At 34.4% G+C, this 19,515-nt stretch overlaps 1 protein-coding gene across 1 annotated transcript in view; it reads left to right on the top strand.

Annotated features, from left to right (window-relative positions):
* Window positions 1–201: 201 nt before the first annotated feature.
* Window positions 202–19,515, top strand: part of LOC134239288 (uncharacterized) — a 36,700-nt gene continuing 17,386 nt past the window's right edge. Inside the window, exons 1-5 of the mRNA XM_062721466.1 lie at window positions 202–284; window positions 370–477; window positions 7,852–7,935; window positions 8,714–8,812; window positions 14,531–15,021. Coding sequence (XP_062577450.1) covers window positions 379–477; window positions 7,852–7,935; window positions 8,714–8,812; window positions 14,531–15,021 — 773 coding nt within the window. The 5' untranslated portion in view covers window positions 202–284; window positions 370–378. The remainder of the gene's footprint in view (window positions 285–369; window positions 478–7,851; window positions 7,936–8,713; window positions 8,813–14,530; window positions 15,022–19,515) is intronic.

Genomic DNA, 19,515 nt, shown 5'->3' with positions numbered 1-19,515 from the left:
ACATCATTCGACGATGAAAATTTAAAATAATAAGTAATTCAAATAGTAAAAAAAAAAAATAAAGTGAAATTTTCAGCTCGACTGACAAAATATTTAGACATTGGCATTTGCGACCAGCTCCGGTCCGTGTTTGCCTGTCCCTCATTTTACCAACACTCACAGCTGGTTCTCAGCCTTCGTCGCTTCTAATGATAGGGTATCAGCCAACTCAAGGAACGTGTTTTACTGTAGAACAAAGACTTCCCCAAAAAAAGGTTTTATCAAAGGCGTTAATGTAACGGCAGGTAATTGATGACTATTTATTGAACTGCTATAATGCACTTGTCTTTTTAATTACCTCGGATATGAAATATTTTGTTTACTTTGTAGATAAAAGATATGGCATCTGATTCAGAACGTGAGCCATTGAAAAAGAAATCTCGCCATTCTCGGAGAGGGATAGCAAAAGATTTTACCAAAGATGAAAATCTTAGCTTGGTAAATTTTAGTCTGACTTAGTATAAAAATAGTTTCTTTGTAAACTGACATTCACAGGTCCATAATCCGAGATTCCTCTGACTCTAACCCCTGCGTTTATAATATTGTGACTTGTGCAGGGGAGAGCCAGAGCGGACTCCATATTGAAAACTGTGAATCTGGCGAAACCACCTGGTATTGCTACTCTACCTACCGTTTACAACTTTATTTCGCGGAGCTAACTCCCGAGATGCGAGAAATCAGTAAAACCATTATTCACCTACTTGTTAATTGTCATAAATATTATGCTTTCGCCGATTAAACGACCCTATCACCGAAAAATGAAGCATCACTTGAATTTGGTCGCCTCCTCGACATTTGACTTCTTTGCGCATGACGTCACACACAAATACACAAACAAACTATCATGTAAAAATATCATGTTTGGTGTTTTAAATCACATATTAGCATTAAAGTCGTTTGTGACTGTTGCTTTCCTTTTCAATCAATAAATAAAACATCATTATGTTATTTTATATGTATTTTCACAACACTTTTATATTTTTCCGAAAGCCCTACACATGGTTTGAGCACATGTTACTTTCAAATTGACTCGAATTTTGTGTATTTGTGTGCTGACGTCATGCGCAAAGCAGTCAAATGGCGAGGAGGCGACCTAGTTCAAGTGATGCTTCATTTGTCGGTGATAGGGCTGTTTAAACGGTGGAAGCATCCTTTTAATGACAATTAACAAGTAGAAAAATAATTATTTTACTGATTTCTCGAGTCTCGGGAGTTAGCTCCGCGAAATAAAGTTGTAAATGGTAGGCAGAGTAACGATACCAGGTGGTTTCGCCAAATTCCCAGTTTTCAATATGGAGTCCGCTCTGACTCTCCCCTGCACAAGTCACAATATAAAAGCAGGGGTTAGAGTCAGAGGAATCTCGGATAAACAGGTCCAGTACAATCACTAGATTTAGCTACGTAGGTATAATTTCCTACATAGCTTTACATGTATTTATCTTCGTCAAGTAGCATTATTTAGCTATTTTTATTTAAGTATTCATAAGTTTTGTTTTTATTAAAAAGAGACAAAAAGTCGCATTCTAATGCAATTGTTTTGTAAACCACTCTTTGATTGGCTGATACACTAATGTTTGAAGCAGTAAAATGAGCATTAACGAGCGTGAAAGCTTTTTCATTGTGACGTCATAATAGAGCGACACAAAAATATAATGCTCAGTGACGTATTTCATGTAACAAAATTCAACAAAATAAGATGTAAACAACAGAGAAAATGTTCGGATTGCATTAGAATGGGAATAACTAAACTTCTAATTTGGTATTTGCGTCCGTTAATGCTGATTTTACGGTCGCAAACTGAGTTTTACCGGCAATTGCGCTGAAAAAGAGGTTTTTCCAAGAGGTATTTTTTCATTAGTTGTTTTCAGATGAGTTCAAAGTTGAAAATGATCACTGCATCAAAATGATATTGTCTGCACACCCTGAGAAAAAGCTTTTTAATAGAAATATATCAATTCGGGGAACACTTCTAGTATACCAGTCCCCATAAATATGGCGCTAAAATAGGTCCCGCCGAAGACGGTGTACAATATATAGACGAACGCGTGAGCGATCGACAAAATTGAAAAGAGGCCACAAGTTGCAAATTTGACCCCAAATTCGTGTTCCTTGTGAAAAATTGGGTTTAAAAAACTGGTTATTTAACACAGTGTTTAGCTCTACTGGTCAGAGACCAGAAGAGCTTATGCGATAGTTATGCGTCCGTCGTCCGTCCATCCATCCGTCTGTCTGTCCGTCTGTCTGTCTGTAAACAATTTTTCAAAATGCTACTCCTCCTACAGTTTTGGTCCAATTTCAATATAACATGGCATACAAGTAAACTTCACTAGGATACATAATTCTGTGCATCAGTTTTTGATTTCGATGAACGGTGTTGCCATGGTTACTAAAAATAGAAATTTCTGTGAAATTCTTTCAAAATGCTACTCCTCCCACAGTTTTGGTTTGATTTCAGTATAACTTGGCACACAAGTAGACTACACTAAGATATATAATTCTGTTCATCGGTTTTTGATTTTTGTATTGTTCGATGAACGGTGTTGCCATGGTTACTAAAAATAGAAATTTCTGTGAAATTCTTTCAAAATGCTACTCCTCCCACAGTTTTGGTTTGATTTCAGTATAACTTGGCACACAAGTAGACTACACTAAGATATATAATTCTGTTCATCGGTTTTTGATTTCGATGAATGTTGTTGCCATGTTACTAAAAATAGAAATTTCTGTGAAATTCTTTCAAAATGCTACTCCTTCTACAGTTTTGGTCCGATTTCAGTATAACTTGGCACACAAGTACCGGTAGACTATACTAAGATACATAATTCTGTGCATCGGTTTTTATTTTGACGAGCGGCAAGGGTCATTTTTATATTCATTGCTGTTTTAAAGTTTTAAGTCCCAAATGCTACTTTTCCTTTGTTTTAAGTAAAAACCAGTAGAGCTACTGTCTCGACAGAGACTTCTGGTTTAAATGAGAATTAAAAGATCTCGTAAAATATGTACTTGTTTAGGAAGTAAATCTCATTCTTGTGTTGTTTAGGAATGTAGTCACATGATCAATTTTTGAAGTAATCTCATAAATATTTGTGAAATGCGTCATTTGTGTTTGACGTAATGAAGAAATGCCTGATAGGACTCAAAGTGCAATGCTATTAAAATATGCGTGATTTTTGTAAGAAATACAGGGATTTAACAAATGTTAGTTAATTACTAGTCATAGATGGATTGAATTGTGCATCATTATCGATTTGAAAGGAATTCTAAATATTTGGACATGATTATGAGGTCGGGATATCGAGCTGCAGTTAACGTTAAGTCGCTTTTAGAATAACTTGCTAAAAATTGTCATGTTTTGACAATAGAGTTGATTTAGCCGAACTATCATTTCTTAAACTTTCCTTTGTAAAGCAAAAATTTCATGAACTAAACCAAAGTGTAAGATATCGGCATGATTTGACAGGCTGATTCATGCAAGTTTTTGGTCACAAAAGGCACTCATTGTATAAAGCAAAATTTACATAAATTAGCCCAAAGTCAGAAAGATTACAGAGTGGATTTATAAAACAACCCAAATTTTAAAAACTATATAACCTAACCCTAATCACTTGATCGGATGCGTTTTGTTGAAGCTAGTGGGACATTGCGGTTTGTTTTCATTCTGCATAGCAACTGCAAGAAAAATAACTTCTCATGCGCAATCGCGTGATGCTGGGGACCGGCATACTAGAAACTTCCCCAATTTGGTAGCTAAATAAAGCTACCTTGTCATTGGTCATTTGAAAAATTATTTTGTTTAAACAGATTCTGATTGCACACATTAGTACTCTGAAGTTGAGATCAAGAAGATGCTTGAGTTTCTGATTGACAGTATTTATGTGGTTTTTGGAGACCAGGTATTCCAACAATCTATTGGAATTCCCATGGGAACAAATTGCGCTCCGTTATTAGCAGACTTATTTTTATTTTCATATGAAGCAGAATTTATGCAAAATCTTATGCATGAAAAGAAGAAAACGCTTGCTGTGGCCTTCAACTCTACATTTAGATATATTGACGACGTATTGTCAATTAATAATGATAATTTCAATTCCTACGTCGACACGATATATCCTGGTGAGCTTGAGATAAAAGATACCACAGAGTCTGACACTTCTGCTTCATAATTGGATATTTTACTTGAAAAAGACACTAATGGTAATCTAACAACCAAGCTATATGATAAACGTGATGACTTTAACTTTTCTATCGTTAACTTCCCTTATTATGCAGCAATATACCTTCATCACCTGCATACGGAGTATATATATCTCTGTCAGTTGATTCGATACACAAGAGCATGCTCTATGTATGAACAATTTCTTAAACGAGGTAAATTATTAGGGGTGGATATCGCCAGAAAAACTATATTGCAATTTAGTGCAATATTTGATGGCATATTGCAATGAATATTGCAATATATTGCATTGCTGTCTATTTCATGTAAAGTTTGAAGTGAACCGAAAAATAGTGTATTTATAAACTTAAAATACCAAATCTGATCATTTTACGTCAGAAAATGTTTGCTGTTTACTGTTTATTTAGTTCCCTGTCAAAGTTTCTTAGTTATTAGTGTCAGAGATCAACATATTTTTCGAGTAAGATAAGTAAGACAGTCGACAGGTTCTCCCTTTCTTAAAAATATCTTCGTAAAAATTCAGAAACTGTTGTATTATGTCATATCTCAACTTTTCTTTTCTTTTTTTTTTTTAAATTTTTTTTTCATACCAATGGTTAGTCCATTATTTAAACACTGAATTGTCAACGGATTTTTTCCCTTATTTCCTGATTAACTGGGGATGACCCCGGTTGAAAGTTATGTATTTACCAACTTAGTAATTGTCGGCAGCATTAGAGAGAGGACAACACTGTTCTTTAAGACCGCTGTGGGGATGACATCCAATGAGCAGGTCTTATTTGCGCAAATATTGATGACCTTGTTTACTTCTTCATGCGTCTGGACTGTCATTAGTAGCCGGTGGCTGCTAATTTTTTTTTTTTTACAAAAACATTTTAAAAAGTTGTTATTTGACTTTCCTGCAGGCATTTGAAATTGTGTCCTTAATTTGCCTGAGGCATAAACAAAAAAATATGTTTGTTTACGGTTACCCGACCGACCCTAATTTTAATCGCCGACCCAAACCTTTTTTTCGTCATAAAAATCCGGAAGTTACTGGCCGGTCAGTTTAACTTTTACATTCATCTTTGAAATCTAAATTTAAAGTACAGAAACAAAACCAGTGACTGAGTGAGTTATATTTCTACATCAACAAGTTTGTTGCAATTTGGTGCTACCGTTTTTTGGGGGTACATGTAGCAAAAATAAATTGTTTTGCTATTTAATTTCCAACTAATTAGTGTTGTACCGATAATCGGAAAACATGGATTGTCGACGAAAAAATGCTACTGATTCCGATGATCGATTTTAAGTATTCATAATCGATCATCGGTAACATACTAATACTTCTTATAAAGTACATTCCAGAATTATTTAATTAAAATATATTTATTGTTAATGAAAGAAAATTGGCATGTGCTTTTAATACTTTTAATTAGTGCTTAGGAACCACAAGTAAATTTTTATGTAGGCTCATAATTTTTATAACTTGTTCGCCCACGTGACGAATTAAAAATCTGCAGGACCATTCCAGTCCCCTTACTAAAACAGACGCTTTTCCCCATGTTTTTTTTCCTTAAAACTTTCAATCAATTAAAAAATAAAAGTAACATGGTCCTATTGTTCGTTAATACCCTACATCTAATCCAATTACCAGTTCTTCATGATTCTTGAAAACTATCGTCTTTTTTTCTAATCCGAATTTTCTCCATTCCTCTGTGTATCGGTTATACATGGTAGATATCCAATTAGATTATTCTCAATTACTCAGTCTTATGAAGTTGAAGTGTTATTAGGCTTCTACTTATTGCAGACATTTTAGTTTCAAAAATATTTAAACTGAAAAAAATATCTTATTCATGTGATGGTATAGTCCAATGACCAGGAAAAGGGGATTAAGAATATAACCTTGCAAAAAAGAATAGTAAAATTGTTAATTAAATTCAATTTCATTTTCTATGATGCAATACTTATGTGAAATATATTTTTCAAAGTGATTTGAATGTCAATTTTCATTTTAAACAAATGCACAAGTGTATTTTATACCTAGAATTTAATTAATTGACCCAGTGATATATATTCAAAGGGTTCAAAAATCACAGAGATTGTAGATTTAGCTGTATAAGCTCCTAAATTTGAAACTTTAGAAAACCACCTGGCTAGTGGAAATTTTTGTTAAGTTTAAACCATGCATGACATTGATTGTATAGATTAAGTAAAACAACAAAGAAAACAATAGATTACCTATTTTATAAATTCATGTTAAAGAAATTATTTGAAATAAATAAAACAGTCTGCTTTATATATACCAAACTATGACATCCGATTATAATCGGTAAAATCGCATCGGAAGCAGTAGCTGATTCCAACCAATGATTGATTATGAAAATTAACCGATGTCCCATCACTAACTATATTTTTTATATACAATCCTGAGATCTACTAATTTTATAATGAAAAGTAGGCTAAACGAGCTGTACAGGTAATACTCATGGACTTCCTGTGTATATTGTTCATGTATAGGGATTATCGCTTCCCACGGTCTGCACGACCATCAATGCCTTGGGGTGCCAAACATGTAAAATTTAGTCCCTCCCCTTACCTGAGAAAACCGTACGGTTAAAAATCTCGGCCTTTAAATCACTTTAATTTCATCCATTTTGCAGTACTACCTGACTTATTTATTTAAAAAATGATCATTTTTTGGTAATCCGAATTTCCTCCACTCCTCTGTTGGTAAATACATGCAGATATCTCATTCAATTATACAGTATATGACCCCCCAATCAACTGATAGCTAAGTGTTATGTGATTAAACTTTTATAATATATATCAATTATACTCAATGGTTTAAAAAGAAAATAAAATGATTTTTGCTTCATTTTAGATAACTTAAAGCAAGACTAGTGCAATATGTTCAGAAAAAGAAAAGATCATTTCTTAAAATTTATAAACTTCAACTTTAAAAGGAATGGCTTAGGACCTGGCCTGGCTTTCTCAACAATGAACTTCTTAAAATATTAGTTTTTACCATTTTCTGTTGCCCCTATATTTGGACTGGTCATTTTTAACTGCAGACTAGTAACTTTATTGCTGTTACAAACCTACAGTGCTGTGGGTTAGTACTTGATTTTTTTTCCCTGAGTTATAAGGCAGTTGGCAAGAAAGATTATATTGTCTACCACCCATATTACAAGCCCAAACAAAAGTTATAAGGCACCATACAATGGTAAAACTTTTTTTTTTAATTCAACCAATTCACATGAATTTGTGTATAAAAAAAATTCAATAAAATAAAAAAAAATTCTTACCTACCGACCCTATTTTATTTCAGCATGTAACAAACAGTAAACAAAGTTATTTTTTTGTTTGGCCTGACCCCCATGATTGTAGTAAATTTTAAATATGTAGTTGACCATTATGCTTTTTGGTTCTTTCACTGGATTGAACCATTGCTCGTTGTGAGTGCTTTGTGCATAGTGACAATAATAGCTATATAAGGTAGTTTCCTCGACCAGTAGAGATGAGCTTTAGTGGTCATCTCTGATAACTTTTAATTTTTCAATTTTTCCCAAGGAGTTTACATGTACATGATGTATGTAAGTAAGTTATTCATTAATGATTAATATTATTAATTAGAGTTCTGGTGTATTTTACAGATTAAAGAAGATACATCCTCTAAGGTACGTGAGTCATTGAAAGAAAAAGTGAAAGACATTAAAGAAGATGAAGATCCAAGCTTGGTAAAAAATTTAAAGTCCACTTTATCAATATAACCAGGTAGTCAAAACCCATACATGTTAACTCTACCGATTTAGGCGGGAGTCTACCGCTTTTTTACTCCATCTACCGCCTACCGATTTCATGTGTAAATCTACCGCTTTTCTACAAAAATTTTGTCTAAAGTATTTTTGGTTCATTTGGGTATCCATTTTTGAAGTCACTCGTCATGAAATCTCGTCAGATAATCGCGAATCATTTTTTTTTTTGTACTTATGTGTACATAGATTTCAAGCACGTATTTGACAACAACAACAGTAGAAAATCAGTGATTACATTGGTTACGATAAATTTCATCGACATTACTGCTATGAAAAAGTAGAGATACAGTGGGTCCCGTTTATACAGATAGTCAGGTCGTCGAATAGTTTTATCAGTACAGCCGAATTTTGGAAAAGCCGATTGCAATATTTGCCGTACGAACACCAGATCTACAGTACATAAGTAACAATTCAACATGGTTGTATTTCGTACCTGTACTTTGGTTTTTGTTTGATGAATGTACCATGTCATGAATAAATTATTTCAAGTAATTTAATAACATGTTCGATATGATTTTGATTGTGGGGTAAAGGTATATGCGTTAAAATGCGTGATTGTGGGGCAACGGTATTAAAATGCACTAAAATGTGTGACTATGGGAAGGGGGTGAAAGGATATTAAAAATTCAATGCATTTTTCTTTTGTTTGCATGGTTTATGTATAATATGCATTCCTATTGTTTTTTTGTTTATTTTGAAGGTGAAGAAGGATATTGTTTCCAATATACAAGAGTCTTTGCAAAAGAAATCTCATAAAAGGAAGGCAGAAGATGTTACAGAGGATGAAGGTCTAAACTTGGTAAGTTTTTAATTCCACACTAAAAATGTAGTCACAGTTTGACATGCAGGGCAGACTGCTAGTACCAAAATTTATGGAGTATAGGTCGATACTTTTTTCTCAGAACTGCTGGGGTTGCCCAATATTCAGAATTTGACCTACTGTATATACTCGCCTATAAGTTGGTCCGCCTATAAGTCGGTTGTAATTTTTATACCCCCCGCAAACGAAGTTTAGGGGGGTATATTGGAATCACTATGTCTGTCCGTCTGTCTGTAGACAAGATTTTGTCCGGACCGTTTCTCAGAAACTGTTGGATGGATTTTTCTGAAAATTTATACACTTATTATTCACCATATGAAGGTGTGCACCTGGGATTTTCATCATGATTGGATGATTTTTCTGCATTTTACAGGCATTTTTTCTTTTTTATTTTGTGATTTTGTTTGGCTCATAACTAGAAAACTATTAGACTAACAATCATCAAGCTTAGACGATTTATGCATCTTGGGTAGACGGTGTGTCACGACCTGTTTCAAGGTCACTGTGACCTTTAATTTAAGTGATTTTTTTTAAAAGACTAAGTCTTTAAAATTTCAAATTTCATAATCCTAAAAATGTAAAAATATAGTTGTATCCTTATTAAAAAATGCTAAATTAAGTAAAATCTTACTTTTTATTATATGCTTTACAGCAAATTCTATAACAAATGTTAATAATTTGAGAGGAATTCAGTTTGTCCCATGGGCATAATTATCTGTAACAGAGTTTAAAGTGGCCATGCGTTGTATATAGTGAGGTCACGCTCCTACTAGCAATAGCTAGTGGGTTAACCCTTTAGCTCATTCGGTAGAGCGTTGGATTTTAAATCTGAGGGTCGTAGGTTCGAGCCACAGTGTGGACACCCCCTAGCTAATCGGTCATATTGGCGCCCAACTAAAAAACCCACATGGTGAGTGGTGTTTACAGAGTCTCGTGTGTGAGATTTCTTAGGGGTAAGAAATCTCAAGAAAAAGAAGGGGGAAGTGTAACAGAGTTTAAAGTGGCCATGCGTTATATATAGTGAGGCCACGCTCCTACTAGCAATAGCTAGTGGGTTAACCCTTTAGCTCATTCGGTAGAGCGTTGGATTTTAAATCTGAGGGTCGTAGGTTCGAGCCACAGTGTGGACACCCCCTAGCTAATCGGTCATATATCGAGCACTGGTCAAGGAGAATTCTTGATAGCAGAAATGTGCATGTCAAATTAGAGAGAAATTAATGAGTTCATTGTGGGGAGTTAACTGGCAAGAGCATCTCTAGATCTAATCTTTAATTAATCTCTTGGGAGTTGGGCAAAAAGAAATGGCCTTATAGTTGCTTGTGTTAATTCTAATTGTGAGTTCTTGATGGCTGTAGTTCAGATAAAGATCTTTCAATTGGTGTAATGTAATTAAAACAAATTGATGTTTTAGTGTATGATTAAAACTGAATTAGTATTGTATAATATAATTAAAATCAATTATACATGTGTTCATTGAAAAAAAAAATTACATTTCAATTTTTATATATTTGCAACAAATTGCAGTCATGTCTCACTTTACTTAGAATTTTTTTTTTATTAGACTGTAGCATTTCCATTATTTCATAAAATATGCAATAAACAATTTAAAGCTGCAGATGGATATTTGTTAAGCTCTAACACAGCCAGTTTAGAATTATATGATGTATTATTTGTTTTAATTAATCCCTACACTGTAAGTCTCCTAGAGATGTATGTGCAATATTTTAAATATGATTTAAGAAATGGAAATTAGATCATTGAAATCTGTGTCAATCTGTTAATCAAGGTTACTTAATTTTCTTGCACCCTAACCAATTTATGATTATCGAACAATATTTGATGGGCGTATCATGCTGTGGCAAGGCACTTTATTAGACAATAGTGAATACCTCTTACTAGATCCATAAAATATTTCTGAATTGGCACCTACTCTGAAAAACCCAGCGGGGGTATTTGTCCCTATTGGACAGTTCTAGTTAACATTATTTTTGTGGGAATTGCTATGGACCCGCTTATAAGTTGGTACGATTTTTTGCCAAAATCTGGTGACAACTTCAAGTAAATCCGCTGATATTTTAACATGGTTTCAATTAATATTTTTTGAAATGACACTGATATTTAATCTTAAATCATCAAACATAAAGGCAATGTCACTTAAAATGCAAATAAATTATTCAAATATGTTCATGTATATACTAGCACTTTATGTATATAACCTTAGAATACAAAATTTAACTTATATATCTAGACAATTTCTTTGATAATCATCGGAAATCAGGGCTCGACATTAACGCTTGTCCGCTTGTCTGGTACCAATGAAAAAAAAATTCGGACAAGTGAATATTGCTGGGCACTTGTCCGATTGGACAAGTGATTTTTCTAAGTAAAAAAGTCTTCAAATAATAATTATCATAAAAAACAACTTTTGTAAAATTTATCAATAAAAATGGGAGGCAGTACTTAAACCTGAATTTCGATCCCGATATGAATCGCTATGTAAGTTCACACTTGATCGGGATCGATGTTCATTAATTGCAGCCATACAATTGCATGGCGTGGATCTTATGACGTTTATGAGTTTAGAATATATTTGATTGATTTTACTCGCGAACATTTATGCTGTTGTCAGGACAGGAAATCTAGATAAAATTTTGTTTTATATGTGTTTGTCTAATTTATCAATTACAACACTTATAAATCAAGCACATTTAATTTTTTAATTGTTTTCAAGTTGACAAAACAAGACATTCATTGAAAAATTTTCGGACAAGTAAAGTTGAAGTTCGGACAAGTAAATGTCTTGTTCACTTGTCCGAATAGACAAGTAGGAAAAAAAGTTAATGTCGAGCCCTGGAAATGCAAATAAAATACTACCTTTTAGCCCCCGGAAAAATACCTGTCTCTTTATGACTCGCCTATAAGTCGGACATAGAGTTTTAGACCATTATTTAACCCCCAAAATACCGACTTATAGGCGACTATATACGGTATTTAAGGCTCAAGTTTATGTCAATTTTATGGCCCCTTTGTCAGGGGTTCTGGTGTTAGGGCTGGGCTCTATTGATTATATAGTGAAAATGCATGAATTCTTTGAAAATATTTTTCTTTACTCCTGTGTATTATGCCAATGATCTAAGTATATATATGTGATGAAGAATGGTGCATCTAGCAAAATGGTGAATTTCATGCCCCCTGATCTTTGGTATTGATAAATCAATTTTAATGAAACACAATTTATGGTAAAATTTCCAAAATTTTGATATTTGTGCTTCCTGTTGAGTCTTGGTCATGTTGGACAACTGGTTACAAAGTTGAAATGCATTTTTAGCTCCAGTTTATCCAAAATGTCTAAATTCCCATACCACGTTTTTAACGACATCGATAACTCCGTGTTTTACGACATATGCATATTTTTACAACACGTTAATGGGTAAATTCTAGAGGAGTTCCGTCTATTCGATGTCTAATATGTTATCTACCTAACTTGGCCCCAGTTGTGCATTTAAAAAAGGTCACGAGAACAATACTAGTTTCATTTTCTTTTACAGCCTCGATCTCGTTTAAGCAAAAGGTATTACGTAATCGCATATAAGATACGATAAATTGTGATGGAAAATGCACAAAACAAAAAAAACTTTTAACCAAAAAAGGGGCCGGTCATTTGAACCGACATTGATAGCATTTTTACCGGTCATGCGAATTTTAAGCCGGTTTTGCCCGCATGACCGACAGTTTTCCACAACTCTGACGTATGTACAGCCTATGCAGTAGCCAACATCAGTGAAAACAGGTGCTTTGCTGTGATTCATGATACTTTAAAATCGATAACATAAAATATGTTTGAGAATTGTATAAAATGTTTTTTTGTTAATTGGAAAACAACTTGTCCGCGGACAGGCACCTGTTATCAAATTACTTGCCCACCAACCAAAACTGGTTGTCCCAGGCGTAGGGCATTGCTATTTGTCTAGCCCTGCATCTGAAGACCCTTTAGGCTTAACATTATGTATCATGTTTATGCCATGTTTGAGTTTGCGATAAGATAGTATACTATGTATTTTGAAACTTTTGTATCTATAATGCATAAACTTTGTTATTTTCAATAAGTTTGGAAGCATTGGAAACCTACATTTTCGCTTTTCCACTGCTACTGGAAGGTCGTCAACACAGTTTGGCGCTCTTGGCTGGTATGTTTGGACACCACTTTCAAGAAAAATACCTGTAGGATTAATTGTGATATCAACACTTTTTTAAATATTTAAAAATTCTGTCTTTTGGTTCTTTTAATGTAGTGCCATTCTGCATTCCTGTCACTTGGAAACGGGCGATCCCATCTTCTTCCTGTCTCGATCATGACTGTCAATTTTACTTGTTGACTTTCGTAGGCCTATGTCTTAAATATCGTAATTTTGCACACGTCTTAGTCATTAATACTACATAGAAAGAATTTTTATTTAAAAATAAATATAGTTAAACATGTGAACCATGAAAACTTGTTGGTAAATTGTTATCAGTTTGAATTTTTCGACATGTTTATGTACGAAGATCCACTTGGGGTAAAATGATCAGAAGAATACATCCTTAAACTTAAAAATCACCTAAGCTGTGTAGTTTTCCAAGTTTAACTGCTCTAAGTTGTATTTAAATTTATTAGAAATACAACATGTAATTCATAAAGTTCATGGATTTAGTGTTTAAGTATTGACAGACTTAAAGTTAAGTGTCCTCAGTATGTGTCTTAAGTATATAAGAAATTGTTTTCTTAATCAATGCACCCAAAATGGCTGCGACCTGACATGATCACATATGTTCTGGATTTGTATATGGAGGAAATTTATCATTGGAAAAATAGATCTAATGACACACATGTAGCAATGCTCTATAGTACACAGAAAATTCTGATGAGGAAGGATACATACCTCTTTTAAAATTTAAATTTTATGGCCCCTGGTCAGGGAGTTTTGTGTTCAGGTGGGGTTATTATATTATTTTCTGAAATTGAATTGTTGCTTTGAAATCCGTCTTTGGTACATTTATTATATACCTAATGTGTATCACTCAATTTTACTATTGAATTTACGCTATCACGTGACGTCGTGATCCGATTTTCCGGATCACCAACATGTTGTTTTCTGAATCCATATCACCACTCTCTGAAACTGATGACGTAGTACGCAGAAATATGACGTTATTTTTCCTGCGCGTTAAAAAGTCCCTTGTTATTATGCTTTGTTTAATGGATTTTTATTATCCAATTTATCTCTAAAGATTTATTTTAATATATTTAGCTAGTTATAAGGGGGCCAGTATATAATAAATTTATCATTATAACAGTAACTTGATCCGAAGAGCCGTATCACGTCTCGTTGACAGGGGCGGATCATCAGATCAAACTCGACGCTTCGCGTCCTGTTTGATCTGACGATCCGCGCCTGTCAACTCGAACTTGATACGACCCTTCGGATCAAGTTACTGTTATAATAATATTTTTGTATTATCTTTTTCTTAATTCAAAATTGACAAAATTGTTGCCCCACCAGGCACAGGGTGCCACTTTCAAGATTGTGAATTTCATGGCCTGTGGTTTAAATACAAACCAAATTCAATTGGTGGAAAGTTGTTGCATGATACTCAGGTGACCTATCAGGCCCATAGGCCTCTCCTGTTTTTAATTCGCAGTTTTCTATTTCATTTCAGAATTTGGAAACTGAAATGCCAAGCTCTAGTAAGACAGCTAACTTGCCTTCAAGAGAGAAACGCACACCATCTTCTTTTTCAACTTATGCTTCATGGTCTGAACCTGGAGATGAGGTTGATTCAAGCGTCTTAAAGAGTCCCCTTTCAAGTGATGATTCAAGAAACTTTCCAGCAAGTCGCTGGGGTTATAAAGATCTGATGTATATAAATATTTTTTATGAAAAGAAACCTGATACATTAGACACATTTGTCAAAGAAGTAAAAGATGCTTTTATGAAAGAGAAAGGATTTTGTCCAAATATAAGCAAAGTAACAGACATTTTGATCAAAGAACTTGAGGAAATGTTGACATTTTCTTATGACATGACTGAAATTAAAAATGTTCGCAAACTGGATCATAAAGAAAAGACTTCAGAAAAAGTAAAGCAAGAAATGAAGGAAATAGCAGAAAGAGCAAATGCGAGGGAAATGCCAGTGCTGTGTGATAAAAAGTAAGTTATCAAGTTTTTAGCTCACCTGAGCTGAAAGCTCAAGTGAGCTTTTCTGATCACCCGGTGTCCGTCGTCCGTCCGTCCGTCCGTCCATCTGTCTGTCCGTCTGTAAACTTTTCACATTTTCAACTTCTTCTCAAGAACCACTGGGCCAATTTTAACCAAACTTGGTACAAAGCATTCTTGGGGGAAGGGGAATAAAAATTCTTAAAATCAAGGGCCAAGACCCCTTCCAAGGGGAGATAATCAAGAAAATACGAAAATAGGGTGGGGTTATTAAAAAATTTTCTTCTCAAGAGCCACTGGGCCAAAAAAGCTGAAATTTGTGTGGAAGCATCCTTGGGTAGTGTAGATAATAAATTGTTAAAATCATGACTCCCGGGGGTAGGGCGGGGCCACAATAGGGAATCCAAGTTTTACATAGAAATATATAGAACAAATCTTTAAAAATCTTCTCAAGAACCACTGGGCCAGAAAAGCTGAAACTTATGTGGAAGCATCCTTGGGTAGTGTAGATATTAAATTTTAAAAATCATGACCCCTGGGGGTAGGGCGGGGCCACAATAGGGAATCCAAGTTTAACCTAGAAATATATAGAACAAATCTTTAAAAAATCTTCTTCTCAAGAACCACTTGGCCAGAAAAGCTGAAACTTATGTGGAAGCATCCTTGGGTAGTGTAGATAATAAATTGTTAAAATCATGACCCCCTGGGGGTAGGGCGGGGCCACAATAGGGAATCAAAGTTTAACCGAAAAAATATATAGAATAATTCTTTAAAAATCTTCTTCTCAAGAATCACTGGGCCAGGAAAGCTGAAACTTAAGTGGAAGCATCCTTGGGCAGTGTTGATATTTAATTGTCAATATCATGACCCCCGGGGGTAGGGGGGGGGCACAATAGGGAATTCAAGTTTAACCAAAAAAAATTATACATGTATAGAATAAATCTTTAAAAATCTTCTTCTCAAGAACCACTGGGCCAGGAAAGCTGAAACTTATGTGGGAGCATCCTTGGGTAGTGTACATATTAAATTGTGGTCTTACTAGAGCTTGGCATTTCAGTTTCCTAATTCTGAAATGAAATAGAAATAAAAATGAAGTAAAAATTAATATAACAGCTTTTTGACCCAAATTTGCAAAAATAAATCGACGAAAAATTTCTAGATTTACAATAAACAGGAAAAATCTTTGAAAATCTTCTTCTTAAAAGCAACTGGGCAAGAAAAGCTGAAACTTATATGGAAGCATCCTGGGGTAGTGTAGATTTCAAATTGTCTAAATTATGATCAGTGGGGTAGGGTGGGGTCACTATATGTATTACAAGGGGTAAATCTAGGAAAGGACAGAATTATCAAAGCTTCTCAGGTGAGCGATGTGGCCAGTGGGCCTCTTGTCATTTTTATTTTGTGTTTTTTTTCTGGACCGTTTATCAGAAACTATTGAAAGGATTAATCTGTAAATTTGTACACTTATTATTCAACATATGAAGGTGTGCACCTGGAATCTTCAAATCTTTTTGTTAATTATACCCCCCGCAAACAAAGTTTGGGGGGGTATATAGGAATCACCTTGTCCGTCTGTCTGTCTGTCCCTCTGTCCGTCTGTCCGTCTGTCTGTCTAGCTGTCCGTCTGTCTGTGCAATCGTGTCCGGTCCATATCTTTCTTACAGAAAGACATTAAAATCTACTACTCCACACTAAGATTTCTCATGACCTAAGGGTGTGTCATGATCTTGACCTAAGGTCATTTGGGGAAGTACAAAGTCACTGGAAGAAAAATTTCATAATTGGTGTCCGGTCCATATCTTTCTCATTGATAAACTTTGTAGGTTCTCATTTCACACAAAAATTGCCCATGACCCAAGGGTGTGTCTTGATCTTGACTCAAGGTCATTTGAGGAAGTTCATGGTCACTGGAAGAAAAATATCAATTCGTGTCCGGTCCATATCTTTCTTATGGATAAACTAGGTAGATTTTCATTTCACACAAAGATTGCCCATGACACAAGGGTGTGTCATGACCTTAACCCAAGGTCATTTGGGGTAGTTCAAGGTCACTGGAAGAAAATTTTAATGATTCCTGTCCGGTCCATATCTTTCTTATGGATAAACTTGGTATGTTCTCATTTCACTGAAAGATTGCCCATGACCTAAGGGTGTGTCATGACCTTGACCCAAGATTATCTGGGGAAGTTCAAGGTCACTGGAAGAAAAATTTCATAATTGGTGTTTGATACATATTTTTATTATGGAAAAACTTCTGAAAAACCCAGCAGGGGGTATTTTGTCCCGTTTGGACAGTTCTAGTTTTTTTTTTTTGCATTTTACAGGTTTTATTTTTTATCTTAATTTACTTGTTCATTTTGGGCTCATGTATAAGGTTTGAAACATAGAATCTAGAATATCTGTATAAAAATACTACAGCTTAAAACTACTAATATAAACTTTTTAAAAAGTAAATTGCTAAAAACAGTTTTTACATTGCACAGAAGATAATGTAATTTCATTTGTCTCTTGGAAATAATGACTGGACATGCATCCAGTTAAAGATTTATGAGTTTGGTGTGGGAAGTTGAACATTAAGGCATCTCATTATCAAATATGTGTAATCTCTGGGAATCGAGCAGGGAATCAGGCACAAAAACTAAAGATCCCTTTTCTCTTATTCTTTTTATTGTAATTTATTGTCGGTCAAAGCACTTCATTACTGGATGACCAGCTATTTATTTTCAAAATAAATTTGATAAAAAGTTATTAAGATTAATTTTATTTTGTATAATATGATTTTTTTTTTCAACAATTAGTTTGCAGAGTGACATAACACATAATTGCAGTATATTTTTTTAATGCAGAAATTAGAAAATAAAATAAAAAAAAATAATTTTACAATGAAATTACAATGTATTAGTATTGATGTTTCAATTGGTTGCACCTTTGTTTTATTCATTAAGAAAACAATATGATGAGAAATTATATTTCACTTCAAATTTTTGTAAGTAAATTGTGAACACCTCTAGATCCATAAAGTATTTTTGAATTGGCACCTTCTCTGTAAAACCCACGGGGATATTTGTACCTATTGGACAGTTCTACAGTGACGTGCCAAAATTGATGCAACTTTTCCCTGACGTCATTGTTTCAAAACAAACTTTCTTGCATTTTCAAACCATCATTATTCAAAAACTACAAAAGGTACTTACTTGAAATTTTCAGTATTTAGTGATGTGACCTTTAGCAGTTATTACAGCATGTAATCGTCTTGGAATTGTGCGGTATAAGTTTCTAATATAAGGGACAGTTAGAGAGGACCAAATGTTCATAACTTCAGAGATCAAATCATCTTTGGATTTAATTGCTGCCAGTGATTTGCTCAGTCAAATTTTTAAAATTAGCCAGACATTTTCAATGATGTTGAGGTCAGGTGACTGTGATGGCCAGTCAAGACAATCTAAATCATTTTCACGTTTCCAAGCTGTTGTCATTTGTGAGGCATGGCAGGGGGCATTGTCATCCTGGAGTAAAAATGACGAATTTCCAAAATGTTTCGCAATGACTGGCCATAAATGTTCATCAAGGGTCTCAATATACTTCTCAGAGTTCATATTTCCAGTTATTGGAACCAATGTCCCCACTCCTGAATATGTCACACATCCCCAAAACATAGCGCTCAGCTTTACATTGCGGCCATGTTGACCAACACACTCTGGACGATACGCTTCATCCTGGGTTCTCCACACATACAGACGATTTTCATTTGATATCACTATCTGAGTTTCATCTGAAAAAATCACTTTTCTCCAATAGTCATCAACTTTCTGATTTTTAAAATATGTTTACACCATTGAACACGGCGTTTTCGGTTCACTTCTGATACAGTGAGGGTCTTCCTTACTTTGTGTCTATGTTTTCCATGAGAAGGGAGTTTCCTCTGAACAGTCCTAACAGACACTTTGTCAGTAGCATGTTGGTTGAAATTATCCACAATTTCTTTCAAAGTATGTAGTATGTCATATTTTTCTTCACAGTCCGAATCAAAATTCTGTCACCCCTCTCATCAATTAGACTCTTCCTAACTCTATTGGAACTCTTTTCCATACTTTCCCCATTATTATATTTCTTCACAAGTCTAGATATTGTAGATTTATTCACAGAAAATATTTCTGCCAAATCACTTTGTTTTTCGCCTCGTAGATACAAATCTATAGCGAGTTTTCTTTGCTCCTCTGACATTTCTTGTCGTCTGCTCTCCATTGTTTACAGTTAAAACACTAGAGAGTTAAAACAGGGGAAGCAACTGAAATTGGGTGCAAGGGGAAATCATACCCCATATAATTTGTATCAACTCTAATTTTTTTTTAAAAGTGTTTTGATTTTGAATTATCTATCAAAATGCACAGAGAATAAAACAAACATAAAAAACTTCGGGAAAAAGTTGCATCAATTTTGGCATGTCACTGTAGTTGTAACATGTTTGGAAGCAGAAAATATCTAGGT

The sequence above is a fragment of the Saccostrea cucullata genome, unplaced genomic scaffold (assembly GCF_032062105.1).
Source record: "Saccostrea cucullata isolate Sc308-1 unplaced genomic scaffold, CSIRO_AGI_Scuc_v1 ctg3110, whole genome shotgun sequence".
Classification (NCBI taxonomy): domain Eukaryota; kingdom Metazoa; phylum Mollusca; class Bivalvia; order Ostreida; family Ostreidae; genus Saccostrea; species Saccostrea cuccullata.
This window is presented reverse-complemented; position numbering and strand designations above follow the sequence as displayed.